The 23,009-nt window shown below is 40.0% G+C and overlaps 1 protein-coding gene across 1 annotated transcript in view; it reads left to right on the top strand.

The window, feature by feature from the left end:
* ERG (ETS transcription factor ERG) overlaps positions 1 to 23,009 on the top strand; it is a 64,846-nt gene that overhangs the window by 15,059 nt on the left and 26,778 nt on the right. Inside the window, exon 2 of the mRNA XM_054389192.1 lies at positions 15,604 to 15,821. Within this exon, the coding sequence (XP_054245167.1) occupies positions 15,604 to 15,821 (218 nt within the window). The remainder of the gene's footprint in view (positions 1 to 15,603; positions 15,822 to 23,009) is intronic.

The raw sequence follows: 23,009 nt of genomic DNA, 5'->3' as shown, positions 1-23,009 counted from the left end.
CCCTTCATATTTGTATTATCGGTAGCTTGCTAATTTACTCCTGTTATTGCTGGCTAAGTACAGGGCATTTTTGCCTTTTTTTTAATTCCTGTGTTATAAACCCATTTTGTAGTATCAGCAAATCACAGTGAGTGTTGTGCATGCATAATCTGAAGGCTAATGACTGGGACAGAGGACCAGAGGGGAGGCTTTTCACTTATGTCCACACGTCCACAGTATGACTTGAAAAAAAAAATCACTATTTATTTTCAGAAACACCTGCTCTTTTTCAGGTTCCCATCTGAGACACTTTCACTGTGATTTTCAGAGCTTTTCTGTCTACCACAGAACTGATGTCATGAGTAACCTCTCTGCATTTTTAATCTGGCATGAAATGGGACATTATCCTACTCAACTGCTAAAATTTCCTAGGTTGCACAAAGCTCAGTTAATGCCCAAGTTGTTCTGTTGCTTTGAGAAATATCTATAAATAGAGATCTGTTAGCTCCTGTTTACAGATAGGTCTAGTTAATATCAGTAGTACTCATATAAAAGATCAGTGTGGAATGAAAAATTCTTAGCTACCAGGTTTTAAAATGAGTAGTATAGCTTTCATTGCAAGAATTGATGATTTCACTGACACATGAAACATTTTAGGAGTTAGTACAATATCCTCAGAGATTTTGTGAGAAATATAGACACAGAAACCCCAGATTTTGAAAACTGCATAAATAACTGAATTTTCAAATAACTGATGAAGAAAGAAAATTGCATGTGATTAATTTAATGTTTAGTGTACTCGACATAAGCCTACTTGTAGAAAAAATAAAATACAAGAAGATGTGTCAGGAGCTTAAGATATTTCTCCACAGTCATGACTGAAGTCTGAAGCTTCAGAAAGTAATAAACAGCTTTAAAACATGCCTGGTCAGTGATGAAATACTCAACATGAGGAAGCAAAAATCTCCCTGAAGCCTTAGATTTTTTTTCATATTCTCACAAAATAGCTGGTTTCTAAAGGTCTGGTTTAGATGTCAGTCTTACTGGTAGTATCTTCTAAGTAAGCTTTTATATATTTAAAAGATGTTCAGAAGAGTCAACATTCTCTTAGTAAAACCAACTATGTGTTTCTATTAACTCTGATGGAGCAAAATTAGTTCATATTGAGTGATAGATTTGGTTTGGTAAAATTAGACTCTTGAGAAATTCATGCTTTAAACAGATGCCTAGTTCAAACTTGGATACTTGAGGCTGGGCACCAACGTCTCTATGTGCATTGTAATTATTTGCAAATGTATCGAACGCCCACAGCTACAAAAACTTCATTAATTGGATGTGTTCCAGGTGAATTGAATGATATATTAAGAAAACTCTAAGGCTTTCCTTGTTCAAATTCCAATCTTCAGCCTGTCAAGCTTTCAGATGGAAAAATAAAACGTAAAAGCCCACCCTCCTGCTCTCATGTCAAGTGCTCTTGTTGGCTTACTGTTGCCTTTGGCTCACCTCAGCTGTTGGCAGCCTCTGACATTATCAAGCCCCAACATTGCAGTAGGGGAGGAGAACTCTGCACATTAGGAGTGAGAGCCATCTTGTCCTTGGTGGGACATATCGTAGCATTAGGAAATTTAACCCAGCAGGGGTCTTCAGGGATATTCCCCCACACTCTGCAACGGTATCTATAGCAGGAAGGGATTGGGGCTGATACCGGATTTCAGGAGGGGAAGACACCTTCAGTATTGCACATTGCATTTGCTTCCACATGTTCTTCACAGTGAGGTCCAGGGAGAGACTTGGGCAGTCAAAGGGCATCTGAAAGTGGAGAAATCCCTCCAGTTTCATCCTCACCACCATGATGTTGACACAGAGAAGTAGATCAGCTAGAGCAGAGCCAGAGAAAGCAGATGCAGAAGGAGCCCAGACAGGGATGAGTTGTTTGTGTGGTTTTAGCTGATTTTGCTCCAGACTATGCTGATTAGCTCTTTGCTTTTCCTTCCCCTTCCTGTGTCTTTTCTATTCACCTACAGTCCACTTCTTGCCTGCCATGCATAGTAGCATTTCATTTTTTACTGCCTTCAGTGTTCATTCAAATGAAAAATGTCAGGCACAACTGTCATAGTCACACTATGCACTTGTGCTTTGTTTCCCTCAACTTGCCTCCCATCTATGTTAGCTTCAATCATCTGTGAGGTCTGTCTACTGCTTTCTTTGCCTTAGTTCCGTGCCCAAGATAGCAGACTCCATCATTTCTGTCTTCTGTGTAGCACTGGATAACATTAATGATTTGTAAATTCTACTGTGGTAGGTCCTTTTTGCTGCAGTACTATGTCAGTTTAAAAGTGCACAGGAAGTCAGCACAACATGACATGAGTGTTGCCCTGTAACTTCTTCTCTGTGGAGTACGCCTTTCATGGTGTGTTTTGGACTGTCGGGCTTTAATTGCAAGTGACTGCAAGTCCGTGTTTTTTCATCTTTTGTCAACAGAAAGAAAAGAAATTAGCCATATTTTTATACTGCAAAAGCAGTGTCTCCCTGCTTGAAGATTTTAAAGCTCGTCAGATTCTTGATTTGGGGAAAAAACATTCCAGCAGTTGTGCTGATTTTACAAATATTTCTGTCTTACCTGCATACTTTTCATGGACAGCAAGGCTCAAATAATTTACTTTTATTCCTTCTTTCTGCTTTTACATCCTTGACAAGCCAAACACAGGAAGATTTTAAAATGGCGTGGTGACATTTATCACTGACTTTAATCGCATGTGTCTCAATGAATGGTGTGCATTATACCTATGGGAGTTTAGTGTATGGGTTTTCTTGGTTTACTGAATACCAGGAACTTTGGAGGTTGCTCAGGTCAGCCAGGAACTAAACAGCATGATCTCCTGGCTTTCCCTTCTTACAGAACGACGTGTATCATTTTGCTTTATTTAGTCCATGCTTTCATTTTATTAGATTGCAGAGAAGCATAAATGGTGTCTGTTTACATTCCTTACTGATTCAACTTGAAATTATGACCAAGTATGGCTTGAGTAGTCTATAAAAAGATATGGTAGTTTCTGGCTGTCAGACATACAAAGGTGTTCCTGGAAGCTCAGAACCCAGAGTGCAAATCAGTTAGCCTTCTCGATGATTTTGAAACCTCAAATCCTTTGAAATAGTTGGCTGGCAGCTTGCCTGTTGCATATTTACAGTTACACAATTCTTCCTCTCTGTGACTTTTAAGGGTTCCTCCTTCATTTTTTTCTTTAAGTCCCTTGGCAGCATCAAAACAGTTTCTCTCCCTCCTCCCCAGATCTCCTTCTTCTAATTCTCTCTCTCAACTTGGTATGGCACATTGTTATGTGGAAATAGCTTGTTTTGAGTTCACACTTTGTTTTCCTGCTGTTTTTCTGGGAAGGTGCATGTGGCACAAAAGATATGGGAGCAGCTTGTAGGAAATGGGTATGTTTGGGGAAACAATAAAAGAGAAGCAGCTCACATACCTCTTCTGTATGTTTGAAGGCATAGTGTACAGTACATAAAGACATTTTTGGGATCATTTTTCCAGTACAGTCCGAAGAAATGTAAATAAAAATATTTTATGTCTGTGTATCTTAAGCTTTGCATCCACACATCCTCCTTTCGTATGGTAATGTTCATTAGACCCTTTGCCTTAATGGTGAGGAATGCGGAAATGCATCTTAATAGTTTCTGTTGCTGCAGTAAATGTCTCAGGGTTTTGTACTTGAGATTGTCTTCATTTGCATTGACCTTCTTAGTTTGCTTCTCATCACTGGCATCAGGTTACCACCGTTTTTGTCCTTCTGGAGCTAATGTTGGTGTCATTGGAAAATACTGTCAATATCAGAGCTGCAGGCCATGATTTTAGTAAGAGTTGGTAATCAACAGTTCAGAAGCGTAACTGCTATATGGAAAAATTGTAAGATTTTTCTTGTCACAACATCAAAGATACCACCCCCTACATTTCCTTTTATTCTTTACATGTACAATTAAAAATGGGCCACAACCTGTTACCTGTTTCTACTACATATGAGATTCATCAGAAAACATGGTTGCAGAGCCACAAGTTGCACAATAAAGATAAAAGTTGAATTTGTGAAATAGTTCTCCTAATTAGGGACGGAGGGGGAGGTAAAGGGGGAATAAAAAAGATTAAAAACTTTGGCAGTAATGACTTACATTTTGTGGTTTTGAATTGGCAATTCAGTTTAGAAAGACATTGATTAAATTAGCTAATGAGAATCCAGTTTAAAAGCGAAACTACAAGTGTAATTGGAGTTTTGGTTTTGGTGCATGCAAGGATTCCTTGTGAATGTTCTGTTCTGTTCTGTTCGGGGGCAAACCAAGACTGTTCACTCCAACCTTTGTCAGTCATAGGTATGAAACTTTTTTCTTTTTCTGATCTCTTGGCTTTGCTAGCTCTCTAACAGCAATATATCAAAACGCATACCAATCTCTTTGATTTATCTCATAGTTAATGTTTGAGCTAAACCAACAATATCCTTACTTTATTGTGGTTCAGCAGAGCAGTTTAAATTTACTTAAACGTAAGCATGTGCTTAACTTTATTGCTGTTTGACTAAGCACTCTCCTGTGTTAATCCTTGCATATGAAGAAAGAAATTAATACTGTGACTTTAGACCCTGTATTAGTTTCATTAGTCATGTTTTGTGGCAAATAACAAAAATAACATGTGCTGAAGTATGAATCAAGATATTAGTTATAAACAATTATAGGAAAGTATGTAAGGCTATACACTGTAAAGGTTATCATGACAGGAAGTCATATTTTATGTACACCATGGGCATACTTGGAGAGCTCATTCTGACTTTCGGAAGATTACCCATCTGAACAATATTCCAGATGCTCATAAAATGGGGAATACCATGAGAAGCACATAATACTGTATGTGTATATATTCAATGTGTGCTTGGAAGATCCAGAATAAAAGGCGGCTGAGGAAGAGGAAGCAAGAATAGTGAAAACAAAAGACTTCCTGTTGTGCAAAAATGGAAAGCACTCTTAAAGTACAGAGTTTTTTAAAAGCAATAGCAAATTGCATTTTAATTCATTATCTAATGCAGAGAAGTCAGTAAAAACATTGAGAAAAATACATTTGGAAGTAAATGAAAACATCCATACAAATAAAGATAGCTTAAGCTTTTTGTTTGCAAAAGCTAACAAGCAAGGAAATTACTTTAATAAATGTTGGATGTGGTAAGTATTCTCTAAATGGTAGGTGAGAGTTTTAAATGTGTATGAAGGTGAACATAGGGCAGTATCTGAGACATTGTCAGCCTGATGCATTAAGGCAAAAACATTTCCAGCTCTAGGGGTCCCTGAGGAGGAAGCTGAGCTGCAGGAAAGCAGCTCTGCAGATGCCTGAGAACAGTACCCCCTCCCCTCTGCCTTAGAGTGATTGCCATGCCTGGCTGCTGGTTTGAGAGCACCAGCCAGATTTAATGTGTAACATGCCCAGTGGACACCTTTTTGTTTTCCTATGATTTCTGTGGGGTAGGTAATATTACATTGGAGCTAAAATCCCTCCTAACTGCAGTCTTTCCAACCAGACAGCGAGTGACCCTTGCATAGATATGTGCGCACGTGCACGGACGCCACACGCAGAGGGACTACGGGGAAGTGATGGGTCACCTAGGAGTTCAGTTCATGGCCATCATCCAAGTGTTATTTCCCCAATGCTGTTAGACATTCATAAAAATAAAGGTTCATTGAAAAGGAAACTGATTTGAATGCTCTTTTGAGTTTTAGCACATGTATTTAATTCTTTCATCAATGCAGTGGTTGTAAAGGTCTCTTTATTCCTTCCTATACCTTTGCCTTCACTTTGCTGGTGAGTTTATCTTTGGTACATAGCATGCCTTACAGAAAAGTATTTTAGTGTCTGAATTATTTTTACTTTAAAATTTGTTTGGAGATTGAGGATGAAATGATCTCAAAATGTGTGTGTATACAGATACTTAAGTGCATATATAAAATGGACATCTATAATTACATATACAAATACATACATGATGGGTCAACTCACAGCAGTTAACAAATATTACACTTAATATACAAGTAATATATAATCTTGTTTTAACCAAATGATAGGGAAAAGAGGTGAAAATGTTACCTTCTTCTGATAACACTGGACAAATCTTTTGAATAAGGCAGAGAAAAAAATCTGTATGGTATAATTCTATGATTCTGTATACTCTGATCTTTATTTTAAGAATTTTCTCAATAAGGTGTCCAAAACCAGTGTATCATGGCAGTTACTGGTTCAAGCTAAGCCTTTAGTTATGGACAGATGACCAACTTAAACACATAGTAATAATTGAAGACATCACATTCAAACTTCTGGGGCTACCCATGATGCCAAAAAGGAAATATGGAAGGGATAGGATTGCACATGTCTAATATCACTGACGTTTTGGGTTGGGAAGCTGTTTTAATTCCAAGACTCTTTCCCAATATTATTTTCATCTATTAGCAAAAGTTCAAAGCAGGTGTGCCATGCGACCTCAGACCCCTTCTGTTTGGGCTGCAGGCCGCTTTTCAAACCAGCCACCTGTCTTGTGAAATAAATCTTTTCTTGAAAGATTGCTGAAAAAAGATGTTTATATTTTTTTAACACAGTAGAAGTTTGGCTGCTCCATCAGGTTGATAAAGTCAAGCAACAGGCTAGCTGTGGGCTCGGGCAGAAATGAAAAGGAGCTTTAATATCCAAGTTTTCCCAGTTTTCTAGGCATTTTGATGACCTAGAAGTTAACAGCCCAGCATGAAGGAGGAAAAACCTTCAAGCTTTCAAAGTACAATACTGTCAAGATGAAAAGGAAGAAAAGCCTATTGTATTGACTGAAAAAACAGTTCATTCAAACTTCAGTGTTACAGGTCTTTATATGAATGGAAGTCCTAAAATAAGCATACAAAGCTACAGTTTCTTTTAAAATGCGTATACAATATACAATCTGCAGGATACAATTGCATTGTTTTTTAGCACTGATGAATTAAGGTTGACATAATCAGCCAGGAATATGCATTCTGAGCCCAACTGATCATTGTGCTGCTCCCGCCATCTAACCCTTTTCACTGAGCTGCTGGTGCAGTAGGTAAAACTTGGTGTTGCCTCAGCCTTTAGGTGGTTTGCCAGTGCTCTCTTCCTGCAGAAGGAAAAATAGAACCAGACACATCACTGTGTAGGACTAGATTATCTGCTCTATTCTCCAGACATTTTGAAGCAGTTGTGAATTTTGAGGTCCATTTTCATTCAGGAGCCTGATGCAGTTCTTCAGTAGTTGTGCATGGGCAGAGTTGCTTCCAAGCATATCCCTCTTGAAGTTGAACATGCACTGAAGCAGATAGATGCAGGATGGAGGCTTTCCTCACTGCATTTGATCAAGTCCACTGCATTGCTTTGGTAGTGTGCAGGGCATGTGACATGTATAAAGGAGTTTCTTATTTCTATTTATTAACTCTTGAGGTTAAATTGTTCATTTGTGTTTTACTGTCAGACTCTGAAGACTGCAGATGAAGAAATGGATTGCGAAATGGCAGCTCTTTAAATGAGATGCTCATGGATGCTTACTGGTCTCTGGAAGTTAGTGGTTCATCAGCTCTACTCAGTGGGATAATTTTAGTGTGTGAGATGCAGGGTAGTCCTAAATACAGCATGGAGTCTGCATGAGAGAGATACATCTTCTAAAATAAGACCCATTTTTAGTAGTTCTTACCAAAGTTTCCCCATCTGAAATAGTGAAATGGTGATGTTTTCTTACTTTATGAAGCACTTGTTGACCTGAACTTGAATTCTTTGTGCTATATATATTAGTCTGTGATGGAAGGAGGTGTCAAACATACCTTGGGCAAAAATAGGGTTTGCTTACATTTCAGGACTGACAGTCTATGTGTTAGAAATTACGATAAAACACCACAGTCAGCAGTTGAATTTATAATGTTTCTGTACTTGTTGATAAAGAACCAAAATATTAAACCTTTGGGCTTTACCATGAGGCTTCTGTTCACATTACTAGTCCTAGTGAAACTGGGAGAATGACTTACACAAAGAGAATATCTTAAACATGTGCTGTTGTTTCCCAGAAATTATTCTAGCAATTTCATAACATCATTTTTGTGGATGCTTTATTACTCATTTTTTCAAGTGGGACTGCAGCAGTGGCTCTCGTTTGCTTCCAAACATCCTTTGTATTTTTCTCAGCAAGAGGTGAAGATACCAGGTAAGTGCAGCACTGGGCCTGTGTTTGGATTAACACAGACTATCCAAGTGCTCTTTGCAAATAGGTGGAAGATGTTAGCTGAGCTGGCAAAAGGATTCTCATGGGTGGAGGTGAGGACAACATCTGTCTTTCCTATCTTGTACTTGCCAAGGCTTTTTGTTGTTCCTGAACTCTCTCATGAATATAATATGTGGATTTTTGTCTGATCTAATGAATCCAAGACTCAGAGATTTAGTAGGAAAAGATATTCCAGATGTGTGCTGTAATTCCTGACTCAGGTGACTGCATTTTAAGTAGTAACCTTTTTCAGTATGTTCCACACACCATACCAAATATCTTGCAAAACAAGTTCTTTTGCAAATGGGCAAAAGAGAGTTTGTCAGAGCATCATGATTAAGAAGCAATAGCAAGGCTAAAAGCATTGATCATTTGTCTGTTGTTCCACTGATTGTTGCTGGATGCGATGAATTCAAGGCTCAAAGACTTGGCTTTGAAGCAGAACTGCAAATTCAGACTAGAAGCTCTTGAAGCAGTTCAACCACAGCTTGCTTTATTGTGCAGTGATGCCTGTTGCAGATGTGGAGAGCAGAGCAGAGTGGAGTTGCAGGCTGGAAGACTGCCCGCTGCTCTACAAGGTTCTGGTGTCCAGCCTCACATGTGCTTTCTGTTCCAGTGTGGAAATGACATTCCTGGCCTGTTTGAAATTAGGCTTTCAATCCAGATAAACAAGCTTCCTAGAGCATCAGAAGATGCAATCTGAAGAAAAATAGGAAGAAAAGTAGCAAGTGAGAAGAGTGACTTGGTGAAGTCTGAAGCAGCTATATCAAGGTGTGCATACTATATGCTTGCACACTTTCACTTGCTCTGGCTTTTAGGTATAATTCTGTGTAATGCAATTTCCCAAAACTTCAGTAAGAAAAGTTATCAGGTATACACAGGATACTGAGTTCAAAAAAACTTAATAGGGCTAATTGCATGGTCTTAATGAGAACAGTCTTCCCTCAGAAAATGCAGGTCCTCTCCAAATACAACTATTTATTAAGATGTTCTAACATCTGCAAAACACATGCCAGTGCATTGCAATTCACCCTTTTAACAAATGTCTTGGTGAAAGTTTTCATATACCAGCTTTTTTTTTTCTAATTTAAAATGAAAATAAGTCCCAATATGACTTAATTTTTCTGACCAGCTGTAGACATCCAACAAGTGATAGGAAACAGCCTATGTCTGCATGAAATGTGGCTGTGTGGAGGTCTAAGCTTGTACTTAGAATATGTTATTGTGAAACCAGATTTGAGAAGAAGTAAAAGCTGTTTACATTAATGAGAAGAAATATCATCAAATTGGTGTTAAATAATAGATTGTATAAATGCAGTGATAGATTCCAAAGCTAATTAAAAGTTCTCAACTGCAATGTTATTGCAGATCACTCATAGTCAAGGGTAACAGGTCCTCTTAGCAGTGTTGGAGTGCTGACTCCACAAGACAATTCCACAAGAATAAATGCATTTTACTGTCTGCAGCATTGCTCAACATGCAGTGAGGGTTGTTGCTTTATTTGTGTCTCCTCATAGATCCTCTTCTTTATGTGTAGTTCTTGCCTGGTGTCTTACTGTTTTGTGGCATACTGGTATGCTATTGTCTGCTAGAATTTTGGCAGAGCTGTCTAGTAAGCTCTCGACTTTCAAAGTCCTTCAAAGATTTTATTTTTTTTTTTTTAAGCAGCAAATCACTTGATAGTTTTTGGAGAACTTATAGGAATAAAAAAAAAAGATCTACTAAACTTTTTCTGTTTAAGCAATAAAACAAAAATATTTGAAGAAAGGAAAGAAAACAGAGGTGAATATTTTGAGACATACATATATCCACACACATACAATGAGTGTGCTGTTTAGAAGCATGATTCAGTTAAATTGCTGTGCAAATGAATAGAAATTATGTCAAGTCCAAAGTGAAAGCTGGATAACATGGAGGGACAGCATACAAATGCCTTTCACACACAAGCCAGCATGTTCCCTAATCAGAATTAACATGAGAAAAAACATCACCAGGTTAGAGTGTCTTACAAAGTCTTTTAAAATTCTTTTGCAGTATTCTTTCCTCAGTAACTCTTAGCACAATCAAATTATGCTAGACAACTGCACACTTTATTGTCTTCTCTAACCATTTCTTAAGTTTGATCAAACTTTAGGAAAAAATGTCTTTGTCCTTAGTTCCTGACATTGCATACAAAGGACAGGTCAGCTTGCATATACTTCTCATGATGGGAACTACTTCAGTCACATTTCCTGTAACTTCATGTTTCTAGGCCAAGTAATCTTGCATTTGATTAAGTAAATACCTTTGTCCTGATGACTTTATGCCTGCTTTAAAGGCGTTGCTGAACCTATTGTTCTACAGATTTGTCAGTCTGTTGTTTTTTGGTATTTTTTTTTAAGCTTATGAGTGAAATAGAAGTCAAAACCAAATAGAGAAGACATTTTGTTCTTTGATCATTAATAAGGAAAGTTCCAGTGAGAAGCTGGGTTTTGCATAGTACAAACGAGCTAAATGAAGGAACACAGTTTTTTGTCTTGATGGTGATGGCATGAGAGGAAATATGTGGAGAAAGGAAGATGAAATAAAGAGTATCTGTGTCCAGTATGAACTTCAGATCATATTACCAAGAGACCTACTTCTTAGACTTGCAGGAAAGACCTTTGTCACCTGCCACTGTAAGCAGTATGCGTTGCTTGCTTCATGTTGCATTATTCAAGACACTGTTTACTAGAAATGAAACGCTTCACTTCTGAGATGTCATGATAATATGTTATTGTTATGCAAAATCCAGGAAGATGACATATCTACTACTAAAATTATCACCACAGAGGTACAAAACTTGCCAAGATTTAAAGGAGCCTTATAATGCATCTGTTTTATAATATTTATTATTTTTTACCTCACTTTCTCCTACTTACTACTTGCAATTGCCAAACTTCTCAAGAAAGAGCGTTAATATGAATAAGATAAAAAGATTAACATCTAAGGAGTAATAAAAAATATTTACTAGAAACAGAACTGGCCAAACATTGTCAATATTAATAGTTTTGTCTACATTTATATGTGACCAGACCATGCAGCTATTTTTCATGATGGTGAATGCTGACAATTTTTATATTACATTTTGTCCAGGAACTTGTATTTAGAATTACAGCAGAAAGCACATTTTTTTAAATCCCTGTATTTAAGAAGGAAATACCCATATGGCTTTCTGTCAGCTGTTCAGTACAACAGTTTGCTGTTATAGCCCTCCTTTCACAGCTTATGTAGACCTATGCTTTGAAGGCTTTAATTAGTAAACAGAAATCAATGAAATACAAGATGAAACGATGCATGCAAGGAGCAGTTGAAGGACCTTTTTCTATCAGGTTTTGGGACATCAAATTATGCCTGTTACCAGTCATTCTTGTATAGTTGAGAAATTCTCCATATTTTTGATGCTATTTCCCACAGTGTGAGTTTCATATGGGGTCATGTCAGATTGTATGAGCTCTGATTTTCAGCATCACTATGTCTTGCAAGGTCAGTGGATTCAGTAAAGCCTGGGCCAGATCACCTTTTAAGATCACTGAGAGGAAGGCAAGCAGCAGTTGCCAACCATGGACACACAATTCCCACTAATGTGTTACAGAAAAGTTTTTCCTATAAGAACCACATGTATCACCTGTAGTGATTTCTGGCAAATGGACATCAATGGTCCTGGCTACGTTTGAAGGAGAGAGGACAGCCTGAGTCCTGGCTGACAGAAGGAATAGCAGAACAGATGTTAAATGCAGATTCCATGTTTCCCAAACCAAAACCTTAATCTCGCTTGTGTGCAAGAGGAGAGAAAAGATAGTTAAAGAGGAAGTAAGGCTAATTGTAGTTTAGACTATTTTCTGTAGTTATGCTGACTCCTCAAAACTATGCAGAAGCTTAGATGGCCAGTTCAGCTTTTGTAATGTGCTCAAGGGAGGGGTGATACATGTCCCCTTCAAGACAGTGAGGGCTCTCAGTAAAATGTCAGAGATACCATTTATTGTAGAGTACTTCCACATAAGGTCCAACCCAACAGTGTGCAAAGTTGGCAGAAACTCAGTAATTCCTACAGAGCCTTTACAGACAATTCAGCATGCACTAGCTGTTAACTAGCAGGACGGAGTGCAGATGAGTGTTTGCTATTAAATCTGAGCAAAACTGTAGCTAGCAAGTTGAACCTTTTTTGTCCCTTAGTAACTAGGCATTCTTTCCTGAAATGAGAAGTATGAGTCTGTCTCTTGGGTTCATTTATGTTTATCTTGGTTTTGCCATAATCTTTTAGTTATTCACACAACGTTCATTAATTTGGCTCGTATTTCCAGCATTTTCTGTCCTCCTTAGGAAGCTAAAATACATTCACTTTCCCTCTTTGTGCCACATAATAGGCATCCATAGTGCCAGCAGTATTTACTGTAATTAGTAATGCCAATAAATAGCAAAGCCACAATTTTTTGTTTACATTTATATTCAACCCTGAGTGTTAATGGTTTAACTTTCATTAGGTGGAGTCAAGTTTCCTAGGAACCAGAATAAATTTGCTTTGTTTCACTTGCGTGAGGGTGGATGAGAAGTATTTATTATATAGTGTGTGATGCCTGTTTTGAAAATATCTGTTAGTAAATGATTAACAGAGCAAAATAATTGTCTGGTGTATTCACAGTCTTTTATCAGCGTTCTCCTATATAACTCACACTTCCATGTATTTACTGGTCTACTGGAGCTTGCTCTTCCAAAATTCATTACATGTTTTTTGGCTCATGTATTAGATCTACAGTAGGGTAGAAAAGAGGGAACTGTGCAGTAAATAGTCTCAGGCATGGGATGCATTGTGATTGCCTGGTTGGGCTGTGGGCATGTATGTGTGTGTGTGTGTGTATATATATACACACATATATATTTATTTATCATCCCCCCCCCTGTTTTTCATTAAAACTCCTATGGACTGTTGAGAACTTTTTGTTTTCCATCCAGTGTAACACTTTCTTTCTTTACTTCTCGTGGTATGATCCCTGCTACTTTACTATTCAAGCACATCAAGTCTGCTGCTGACTCTCAGAACAGTGTAGCCAGTGAACAGTCTTTGGGGGAACAAGAGATCAACAATCAGACCCACACCTCCTTGAGAACCAAGAGCCATCTGCAGGCTTTCGCAGAAATGGTTCATCAGAAAAGCTTCAGACCACCATCACAGCAGTTTTTAATCAGGCCAGTGATCCACAGGAGTCTAAGAGGCATGGCATAAAGGAAAAACATTATTCTGACATCTCTTCTGTCTTACAAAAGCATGTTCACACCTCAAGAGACCCAAGAGGCAGCAGTTCAGTAGCTGGGGACAGGTTGTCAGAAGAGTGTGCAAAGCAAGGGTGCTAATTGTGCAGTTAATACTAATGGTGATAGCCTGCAGTGACCTTTGCACTGAAATGACATCTGAAAAGCAGTCCTGAAATGGTGCAGATCACTGTCTGAATTCTGGATCCTGGCCTCTGCTGGGAAGCGTTTGTGTCAGTGATTCTGTCATGCCATTTGGGCGGCTACTTGAGATCACATTCCTCAAATCCAGAGATTAAGGGATGATTTCAATTTTCATGAGAAGCAATAAGAGGAAAGTGGTGTTCTAGTCCTTGTGGTTTCAGAGAAGACTTTGAATATTAACAAAGTGCACCCTGAGGCCTCACAAACCAGGCAAATACAAAGGATGATAAATGTATACCCACTTAAAATGAATAAATACAACAGCTGATTTTTAGGACAGCATGTGATTGCTGGAGCTTGTGCAAAGCCTTCTTCCAGCAGCTGGGGAAGGCAGGAGCTTGCAGGCAGCCAGCTGGTTTCCTGGACTTCTGTCCCTTTTCTCTCTGTCCTCTCCACTGTGTCCTCCTCTGTTGACAGGGCCACACAGTTTATTGTCAGCCATCAGCCGCAGGGCTGGCAGCAGCGTGGGTGCACACACGCTGCCTCACAAGGGTGCAGTTGCTCATGGAGCACCCTGCCCCAAATCTGGCTCAGACACCCTCTCCACACCCCCATCTTGGCCCCCTTGCCTTTGGCTGTTGCCAGCTGGCCACCTCCACGGCTGTGGTCATCTGGTGTGCTGCTTGTTGAGCCTTCTCCACCAACCTAGTGCTGGGACTCGCTGCTGGCGGGGGCCACATGGCAGAGAAGGAGGTGGTAGTCTGTATTCCTGCTCCATTTTGTTTCATGGCAGAGCCATAGTGCCAGGGTGGGAGGAGGGTGTTGTGTTACTGTCCATTTACACCCTTCTGCCTTGTGTTCACCTTAAGTAGCCCTTGGTAACGGGGGACTTTCCTTTGGAAGGCTGCATTTGGAGAGGTGCCCCCCGCCAAGCCTGTGCTGCACTGGGAGCTAGCAGGACAGTGGGAGCCTAGACTGTCTCCCATGGCTGGGTAGTCTCAACTCAGGCAGGATAGGTCTCTTTAGCAGCATGTTGCCTGCCCAGGCAAGGCCCAAGCACCACCATGACTCATCTGCAGATAACATAGGGAAGGATTTGGTGCCAATGCCAATGCATAATGGTGGGGAGAGAGGGTGGACTTCACTCCCTCATCAGCCAGCTTGATGTCAGTCATCCTACCATTGAGGTGCCTGGTGAGCCCTGTCACCCTCAAGGACCATAACCTCAGTGCTGCCACAGCAAAGGAAAGTGACTGTGGAAGCCATTCCTGCAGCACAAGAGCAGGATGCGCAGCCAGGCAGCCTGCTGGGAAGGGTTGGTGGTTGGTGGGCATTAGTGTCATCTCAAGGCTGGTGGCAGGCATGCTAGCAGAAAGAGCAGGGTGCCTGTGCCTAACTGTGTTGGCTCCCTGTCCAGAAGGGACTTGGACTGGGTCCCAGAGGAAGGAAGAGGAGCTCCCAGTGAGTCAGCAAGGCCTGGCTTTTGGTCACTCCTTGCAAGGGAAGTTAAAGCAGCGATGGCAGCTTGCTTACGCCCCCAGTGGATCTAGCCCTCCACATCCCTACCTGGGATTCCAGTCCTGAGCTTTGCTGCGCTGTCCTACCCTCTCTTCCCTCCTAACTCCTGGCCACTATTTCTCAGTGTTTGATAGCATGTGTTTGTGCATCTTCTCAGCAGCTGCTGGGAAGGGTCTTCCCAGGGGCAAGGTTCTCCTCTCACCATATACTGGTGGCCTGTCTTGCATCCTAAGTTCTCACCTCTATTGAGAGGTGTGCCTAAAAAGTAATGAGCATTTAAGCAAATGACTGGCTGCTTGTCTTCTCTTGAGATGGACAAGCATTTTTTTATCCTGGGGGGATATCCTTGGGGTATACCTGCTCTGAAACATGGTCATGCTGACTTCTCTTCTCTGGTTCGCAGGAAGCGTTGTCAGTGGTTAGTGAAGACCAGTCATTGTTTGAGTGTGCCTACGGGTCACCCCACCTTCCAAAGACAGAAATGACGGCCTCCTCCTCCAGTGAATATGGGCAGACCTCAAAGATGAGTCCACGTGTTCCCCAGCAAGACTGGTTATCGCAGCCTCCAGCCAGAGTCACCATCAAGATGGAGTGTAACCCAAACCAGGTTAATGGGTCAAGGTAATCAGGCCAGCGTTAATGTGGCTCAAGTGCACTTTTTCTTGTGATGATTATAGCTCAGTTGTCTAAATCTGTCAATCTAGCATCATTTTAGCTGCTTCACTATATCCCACCCGCCCACCAGCTGCTGTCACAGAAGCCTACAGATGTCCCATACATCGTAGGTCACACCTGCCAGCCCCCTTCAGGTGTTCCAAAGGGTCTCAAATCATGCTATAGGCACAGTCTTCTCTTGCACTTGTGCAGTACCTTTCTGTGTTTCCTTTGGGTGTGATGTTCTGGACGTGAACTTACATTGCGTGCTAGGTGAGAGAACATATATTCAAGCTAGCAATTTATGAGTTTGATGTAGTCTGGGGTAGCCCCATTGATCCATCTAAGGATGTGGCATATATGATCTAACACTGAATGGATGTTGTCAAAATACAGTATTTTGGGCAATTGCCTTTGCTCTAAATATAACCAAACAGAAAAGCACAGGAATTAAATTCTTGTAATGGCAAAGCAAGTGAACTGTCGATCCTTACTTTTATATTTACTCTAAACATACTGCCAAAAAGCATGCTGAATTGGATTTAAGAAGAGCTCACACTGTAGAAACAGTGTAGTTGTGGAGGCAAGCAGGGGAGTAGAAGGGAACATGAAAAGAAAGTACTCAGCTCAACAGGCAGTATGCATAGCATGTCAGTGCATTAATTGTTGTCTTGGGACTTTTCCTGTGAATGTCACTATGAAGGAGAATAGCATCAATTAAGCTGAAAGAGTAATGCAGTGGATTTGTGGATACTGGCTGGTAGCTCTCCCAGTCATAGGAGCACTCTGGGATTTTTTCCATCTGATAAAGCACAATGACACTTTTCTTTTTTCTTTTTTTTTTTAAGGAAATTATCCAAACAAAGTGCTTTCCTGTTTAAAATGCCTGACTGTCAAAACAGTTTTCCTTTGGTGCTGATGAAGGGCAGAGGTCCAGGGAATCGGTCACTCATGGTTGTTGGTGACGTAGTCATGAAGACTGGTGTTTGCATCTCTCTCTCAAACACCTGCCTACTAATCCCATCTCCCAACATCAGTTGTTTAGAAAAATCTCAACTCTGGGCACTGTGCTTACTGTTCAGACTTGGTGTACTGTTGTGATGAGCACCACAAGCAGAGCAAAGTAGTTTGGCAACTTGTCACACCTACATTTTTCACTGGCAAAAATGAAAATCGTGCTGAAGTCAAATAAGAATGCCCAGTGAATAGTCAAAAATTTGAGATAGATACAAATAATCAGTGAACTGTGCATGCAAGAGATTAGTGGAAGTCTTCTGGTAAGCCTGCTTATTCAGAATTTATTCACAACCAATTTCAGTGAAGTGTTTTTTCTTTTTTGTGCTAAGAAAATGCACAGATATAATCACAAATGGAGTATTGTTTCAAAAGCATTTTCACCTGCTTCTTAAAATTACCTCTAAGTATTTGTGCTGACATTTTCATAAGAGAACTGGTTACAGTGTAAAAAACATAAGGTAATTACTGTTAATTGTTATCGAGATTAGTGATAATTTGTAATGTTACTATGTTTGAAATGTTATTATAAGTAAAGTCAGTCATACATAGGTTCATATTGAAACATGCTTCCAGATCTTAAGGAAGACTCTAGATGATACAAATCATTTGGAATTGTTGGTCATTCAGAGAATCCTGAATTTGCTGTCTTGGATTCCTGAAATATGTAACTATCCTGTTTGAGAATCGCAGGTATTTGGCTCTTGCTGTGATGGTTTAAGGGCAAAACCACAGGCAGTAATAGCATCTTTTATTAGCTGAAGCCTTGTCCTTTCTAATCCCTGTCAGCACCTCTGGTAAGGATTGTACTCTAATTTAGGAGGTTAGGACCCTTAGCAAGACCAAAATGTGGGCTCATAGTCAGATTGGCTAAATTGGGTCTCCAGCCAAAACTGTATAGCCTCTGAGTGAGAGCACAGTGTAGAAAATATACTGAAACACACAAGCATGCCCTAAACCAGTAGAAACTGGAAGGAACTGTGATCTGGGACCACAGACATATCCAGGAGCTAAAGGCCCTGACTTCTGTAGGGGCTGGCTTGGTCCAGGGAGGGCCAGGCACCCAGAAGCATCTCTGCTATTGCAGATGAAGGAAGGTAGATGAACCCTATCCAGAGAGGCCTGAAAGTGGTGTTGTGGATGGATGTCTTTTTGGGTGTGCAGCTGGGAGAGATCCTGAGCATAGTGCCTGTGCTTCTCTCCTGAGGTTTGTGCTATTACTGGATCAAAAGAGAAGCAGCCCGGGGAGTGGAGAGCCACAGCACAGCCAGCAGAGGAGAGCATCCTAGCTGCAGGGCTGGAGTTAGGCTCCTGCCTCTCTCCTGAACTTGCAGTTCAAGTGTTGTTGCCCACCTGCCAGCCTGACTGGCCAAAGGCATGAACTCTGGGTGGGGAGCTTGTCTCTATCACTCCAGTCTAAAGTGTGTTCACCTTATATGTATGAACTCAAAATACTTTCCAGGGATCAGTAAGCATTCAGAAGCCCTGAATTAAAGAGGCTATTTGGACGTATCTTCATAACGCCTCTCATTTCTCCTTCCTCTATGCTATCTTCTATTAGTGTGTGCATGCACTGAACTGCTTGGGGTGGTACTTGGGCTATCTGCACTATCAAAGGGCAGGAACTGGCTACTGATTTAGACTGTCTGAGTTGGACTTTTCAAAGAGAGCTAATTGCTTTTCCTTCAAGGGTAGCCTGATCTCTGCACTAGCTGTGCACACGATCTGCACTGTTACTACTGGAATAAGCATATGCTTTCTGAAGCATGTGTAACCTGAGCATTGAGGAATTGTCTTTAAATCTTTTTTTTTTCTTGATTAGTCATGAGGCATAATTTTGATTTCTACTTTTCCAGCAGAACTGTTAATTGTTTTAAAGATGTCACACTCAGGAGTTACCAAGGCATCTAGAACGCCAGTCACAAACTTTTGCACCATGCTGACCACCATTGCCACCATTACAGAAGTAAAGAGATGAAAAGAAGCAATTCTATGTTCCTCTTCTCAAAAAAAAAAAAAAAAAAAAAAAAAAAAAAAAAAAAAGCATTAGGTCTACCTACTTCATCACTTGGATTTTAGTGCAAATCCACTGAGCAGCACATGAAGACTAAGCTCTTAATTTTATTCTGGGTAGCATCACTCAAAAGTGCTTAATGTGGCCATCCTTAGAAAATGAACAGCTGATCAGTGGCTGTTCTTTTCCAATGTGTGTGAGCTGGCACATGGGCCATGCTGCTGGAAGAGACTGTACAAGCTAGTGCTCTCAACACAAAAAAATGTTTTTGAACAGAATGCTGGTTTTCTAAAGAGCACATTTTGGCTGAGAATATAATGGGAAGAAATGTAGTTATTTCTATTTTTAATTAAAAATATCACACAGCATTGGAGGCAGAGTTTCATTCATTAATCTAATTAGCCTCCCCTATTAACAGAGAAATGCAGAGTTGCCACCTGGATAAAACAAGGAAAATTCATACTTCACTGAAATTTCTGAGACATGTCATGCTGAAAAATAAACAAAACAAAATAAAACAATTACAGACTGTCAAAAAAGATTGGCAGAATTTTAAAAATATTTCTTTTTTTCCCAAATTACATACATATGTTATTACATTTCAGGAATTTGAACACTTCCTAATGTGTGATATCCATGTCAGCTGTAGGAAAAAGTTTGTATCACTCAAACCTTGCATAAAATGAAATTATGTATCAGTAACAAATTATTCCTAAATATTTGTATCAAATATTCTGATATGATACTGATTAATACTGACCATATGATTGCATAGATACATCTCCTACAAATCTGAAAACCATTTGTTCCTTCCTCAAGTCCTACTAGGCCTTTGCCTTTTGAATGTTGGTGTTTCACTGCTTTCCTGACAGATTATCTGCTATTCATCACATACAGAACATTGACCATGCTTTGTTTGTGCAGATTAGTGGTGCCCTGTCACTCTGTAGGTTAGTGTGTAATTCCTTCTCTGCAGATTCCTTCCCCACCCTGCTCAGTTGCAGTCCATAGATTTCTTTCCTTAAATGAAATGCTCAGTTCTTAATAATGCTTCATATGTTAAGAATTAACACATGCAGTAGCTAGAGAGCTTGGACCTGCTTTTCATTTTCAGTAAAACTGTACTTGCTCTGTTTACACCCATTTTTAAATCTGCATTTTAAATCTGTCCCAAAGGAGTCTAAAGTACCTCAGCCACAATGCAGAGGCACAGAAGTGCTACTTCTAGGATCTCCAGAGTATCCTCTGTAGTCTCCTTCCTATGTGGGAGCCTGGGATTGAATAATGTGGTGTAAAGAGGATGCAAACATGGTGCCTGACCCCTCAAAGTGGTAACCAGAGAATAGTTAGCATTACAGTATTTTACTGTCCACCTCTCCCTTCTCACTGTGTTAGACTGCTTCCAGGCCATATATTCTGTCACCTTTAAGGGGGGTATAAAATTTTAGGAGCATACTGAACCCTTTACACATCAACAATTAAGTACCCACTGAAAGAAGAAACGAAGTCACTCAGCTAGGTCTTTCTCCAGATATACTTTGGCTGTAATTGCCCTTCATTAAATCTCAAAATATAACAGTCTCAGAATTGGCATTCCTGTGAATACTTAAGAAGTAACACTAGAATGAAATTAAAGGTTTGAGTCTTTTTTTCAGTGTGTTGCAGAGGGATTAGTTATGCGGTTTTGTTAAACAATAGCAGTATTTTTAAAGCTAAACCCTGCTGCACAGCTCCAGAAAATATAGCCTAAGGGCCTATCTTAAATTAAATAAAGCAAGAAAAATTTAAATTAAAGCTGTCATGTACCTTGCTGTTGTTACATATATAATGCAGATTGGCATAGGCAGTATCAAATTGAGTTTTTTCAAATGCGTTTTCTTGGCACAGCCATTATATTTCTTCCAGATACATAAATCAAATGAGAAGTTTTGTGCCGCTGTATAGTCAAATCTTTCACCTGAAAGTAATAATAATATAATTTTGGGCTATTTATTGCTCTTGAGTAAGACCAAAAGATTCACCCTGTTATAGTAAGGCACTATAATATAAATCTGAAGATTGCATATGTCAGACTGTTACTTACTTTTCTGTTTATTGTCCTTTACATATTTTATCAAATTAAGTATGAGCAGTTCTATTACAAAGTATGAATGCAACTCAAGTTATGCATTTAGGGTGGAATTCACTTCTGTGAAAATGCTCCCAGGAGGCCCTAGCTGCTGCTTAAACAACATTTGAGTCTATGGATCGCTCACTGAGACTCCATCATGCCCATGGGTGGGACTATACAAAGGTAGCTTGGAAGAACTGCATTGACTGGTAGGCAATCCATCTTTCCAAGGGAGGCTAAAGTGGAACAGTGAGTCTTATTCAGGCCACAGATAATTTTCACTTGCTGTAAGCAGTAAGATGATTTCATTGAAAAAGCATTTCTAAAGTTAGCTTGGCTGATTCAGAAGTTTTAAAGAAACATCAGAAATAATTAGTTGTCATTAAGATTTAATCATGTGTAAAATGTTGATTTAAGTGCTACCAGTTGTTGCTTGAAAACCACTTGAGAATGAAATTACCACTTAATATATCTTTTCTGCTGGCTCTTTTGGGGAATACCATTCTTTCCATGCTACTGTTCTAAATTTTCATCAAAGAGCCTCTGTGTTCATGTGATGCACAGGAGAAATTTTTAGAGTGCAAAGTGACCTCAGGTTGTTGGGTTTTGTTGTTTGTTTATTTGTGTTTGAGGTTTTGTTTGTGGTTTTGGTTGTTTGTTTGCATTTTGGTTTGTTTCTATTATTATTTTCCCTTTGGTGGAAAGTCTTCTAAGTGGAAACAATTTTGTGCTGTAAAGCCAATGTATTTTGAGTGGGTAGCACTTGAGGTACCTTGCACAGTATAGTCATATGCCAGCTGATGTGCCCAGCCACTAAGCAGGGTGTATTCATCTATATGGAGCTCTGTATTGCTGCCCCACAGAGTACCATCATGCTCCTAAGCTACAGGCTGATGTGCTTTAAGCTAGTTAAAGTAACTCTGCATTTTCCTCCAGTCTTTGGTATAATACTGGTGGATCTAGTTAGAGCATCTACACACCTTGCTTGCTTCCAACATGTGAAGAACCAGAGTTAGTCTGCAGTAATCACCCTGACATCACTTGTTTTTCAAGGGCATAGCTTTTTCCATTGCTGGACCACATCCCTGTGGCTGAGGCTCAGTGCCATCCCTTCCACATCTGGTGTTGTACCACCAGTAGGCAGCCCTGGTATTCTTGGTAAACCGCAGCTCAGACTAAACAAGTGTGGTCCAAACCCTATGGCAGCCAATGGGACTCTCTCCACTGCCTCCAACGGGGCTTGAGTCAACCCCCACATCAGTCCACAGCAAAGCTGGAAGATCTGTCTTAATGACTTCCCTCATACATTTATTGGAGCTGCCTCTGTAAATGAACAGTTTTAGGTAAAAAGACATGATGTTAGTATCTCAGACTGATAATCATTTTTCTCACTCACTGGGTGGCTGGTGGAGGAGTTGCCTACCAAACTGGAATAAGTGCAAATTCAGGATCTTCTCCATGTAGGGTTTTATGTATGACTACTACAAGAAGTTCCTCTTTGCTCTGAAAAGCCACCAGTTTAACATTAGTGTGTATGTGTGCACATGATTTGACTGTGTCCTTGAGGCAAACATGTTGCCAAGGAGAAAAAATAAACCCAGCTCACCACTATGACAGCTACTTTATTGCAGCATTTTGGGGGATGCAGGGCTGGTAGGTGCTAGCTAAGAAAGCTTTTCATGCTGGGGTGATACGTTAATTCATGACTGGCATGGTTGCATTTTGGATTGACTACTGATGCTTAAATGGTATGCTTAGCTTCAGGAGTTTAAGAGGGAGATGAGGACAGCCAGAATTTCAAAAGTGCTGAGCAACCAAAAGCCTCAATATGGGCAGTGAAACATAAAATTAGTCTTCAAATAGCGGCATAGGACCCCACAAGAGTTATGACCACTGTCATTATTTGTGACTATTTCTATCATTACTGCTTTATTTCCAGTGCAGCATTTATTGAGTCTAGAGCATTTAGAGCCAGTGGTTGTGGTGGTCCCCTGGTCTGGCACAACACATACACTGT

This window comes from Indicator indicator, chromosome 1 (genome assembly GCF_027791375.1).
Source record: "Indicator indicator isolate 239-I01 chromosome 1, UM_Iind_1.1, whole genome shotgun sequence".
Classification (NCBI taxonomy): Eukaryota; Metazoa; Chordata; class Aves; order Piciformes; family Indicatoridae; genus Indicator; species Indicator indicator.
This window is presented reverse-complemented; position numbering and strand designations above follow the sequence as displayed.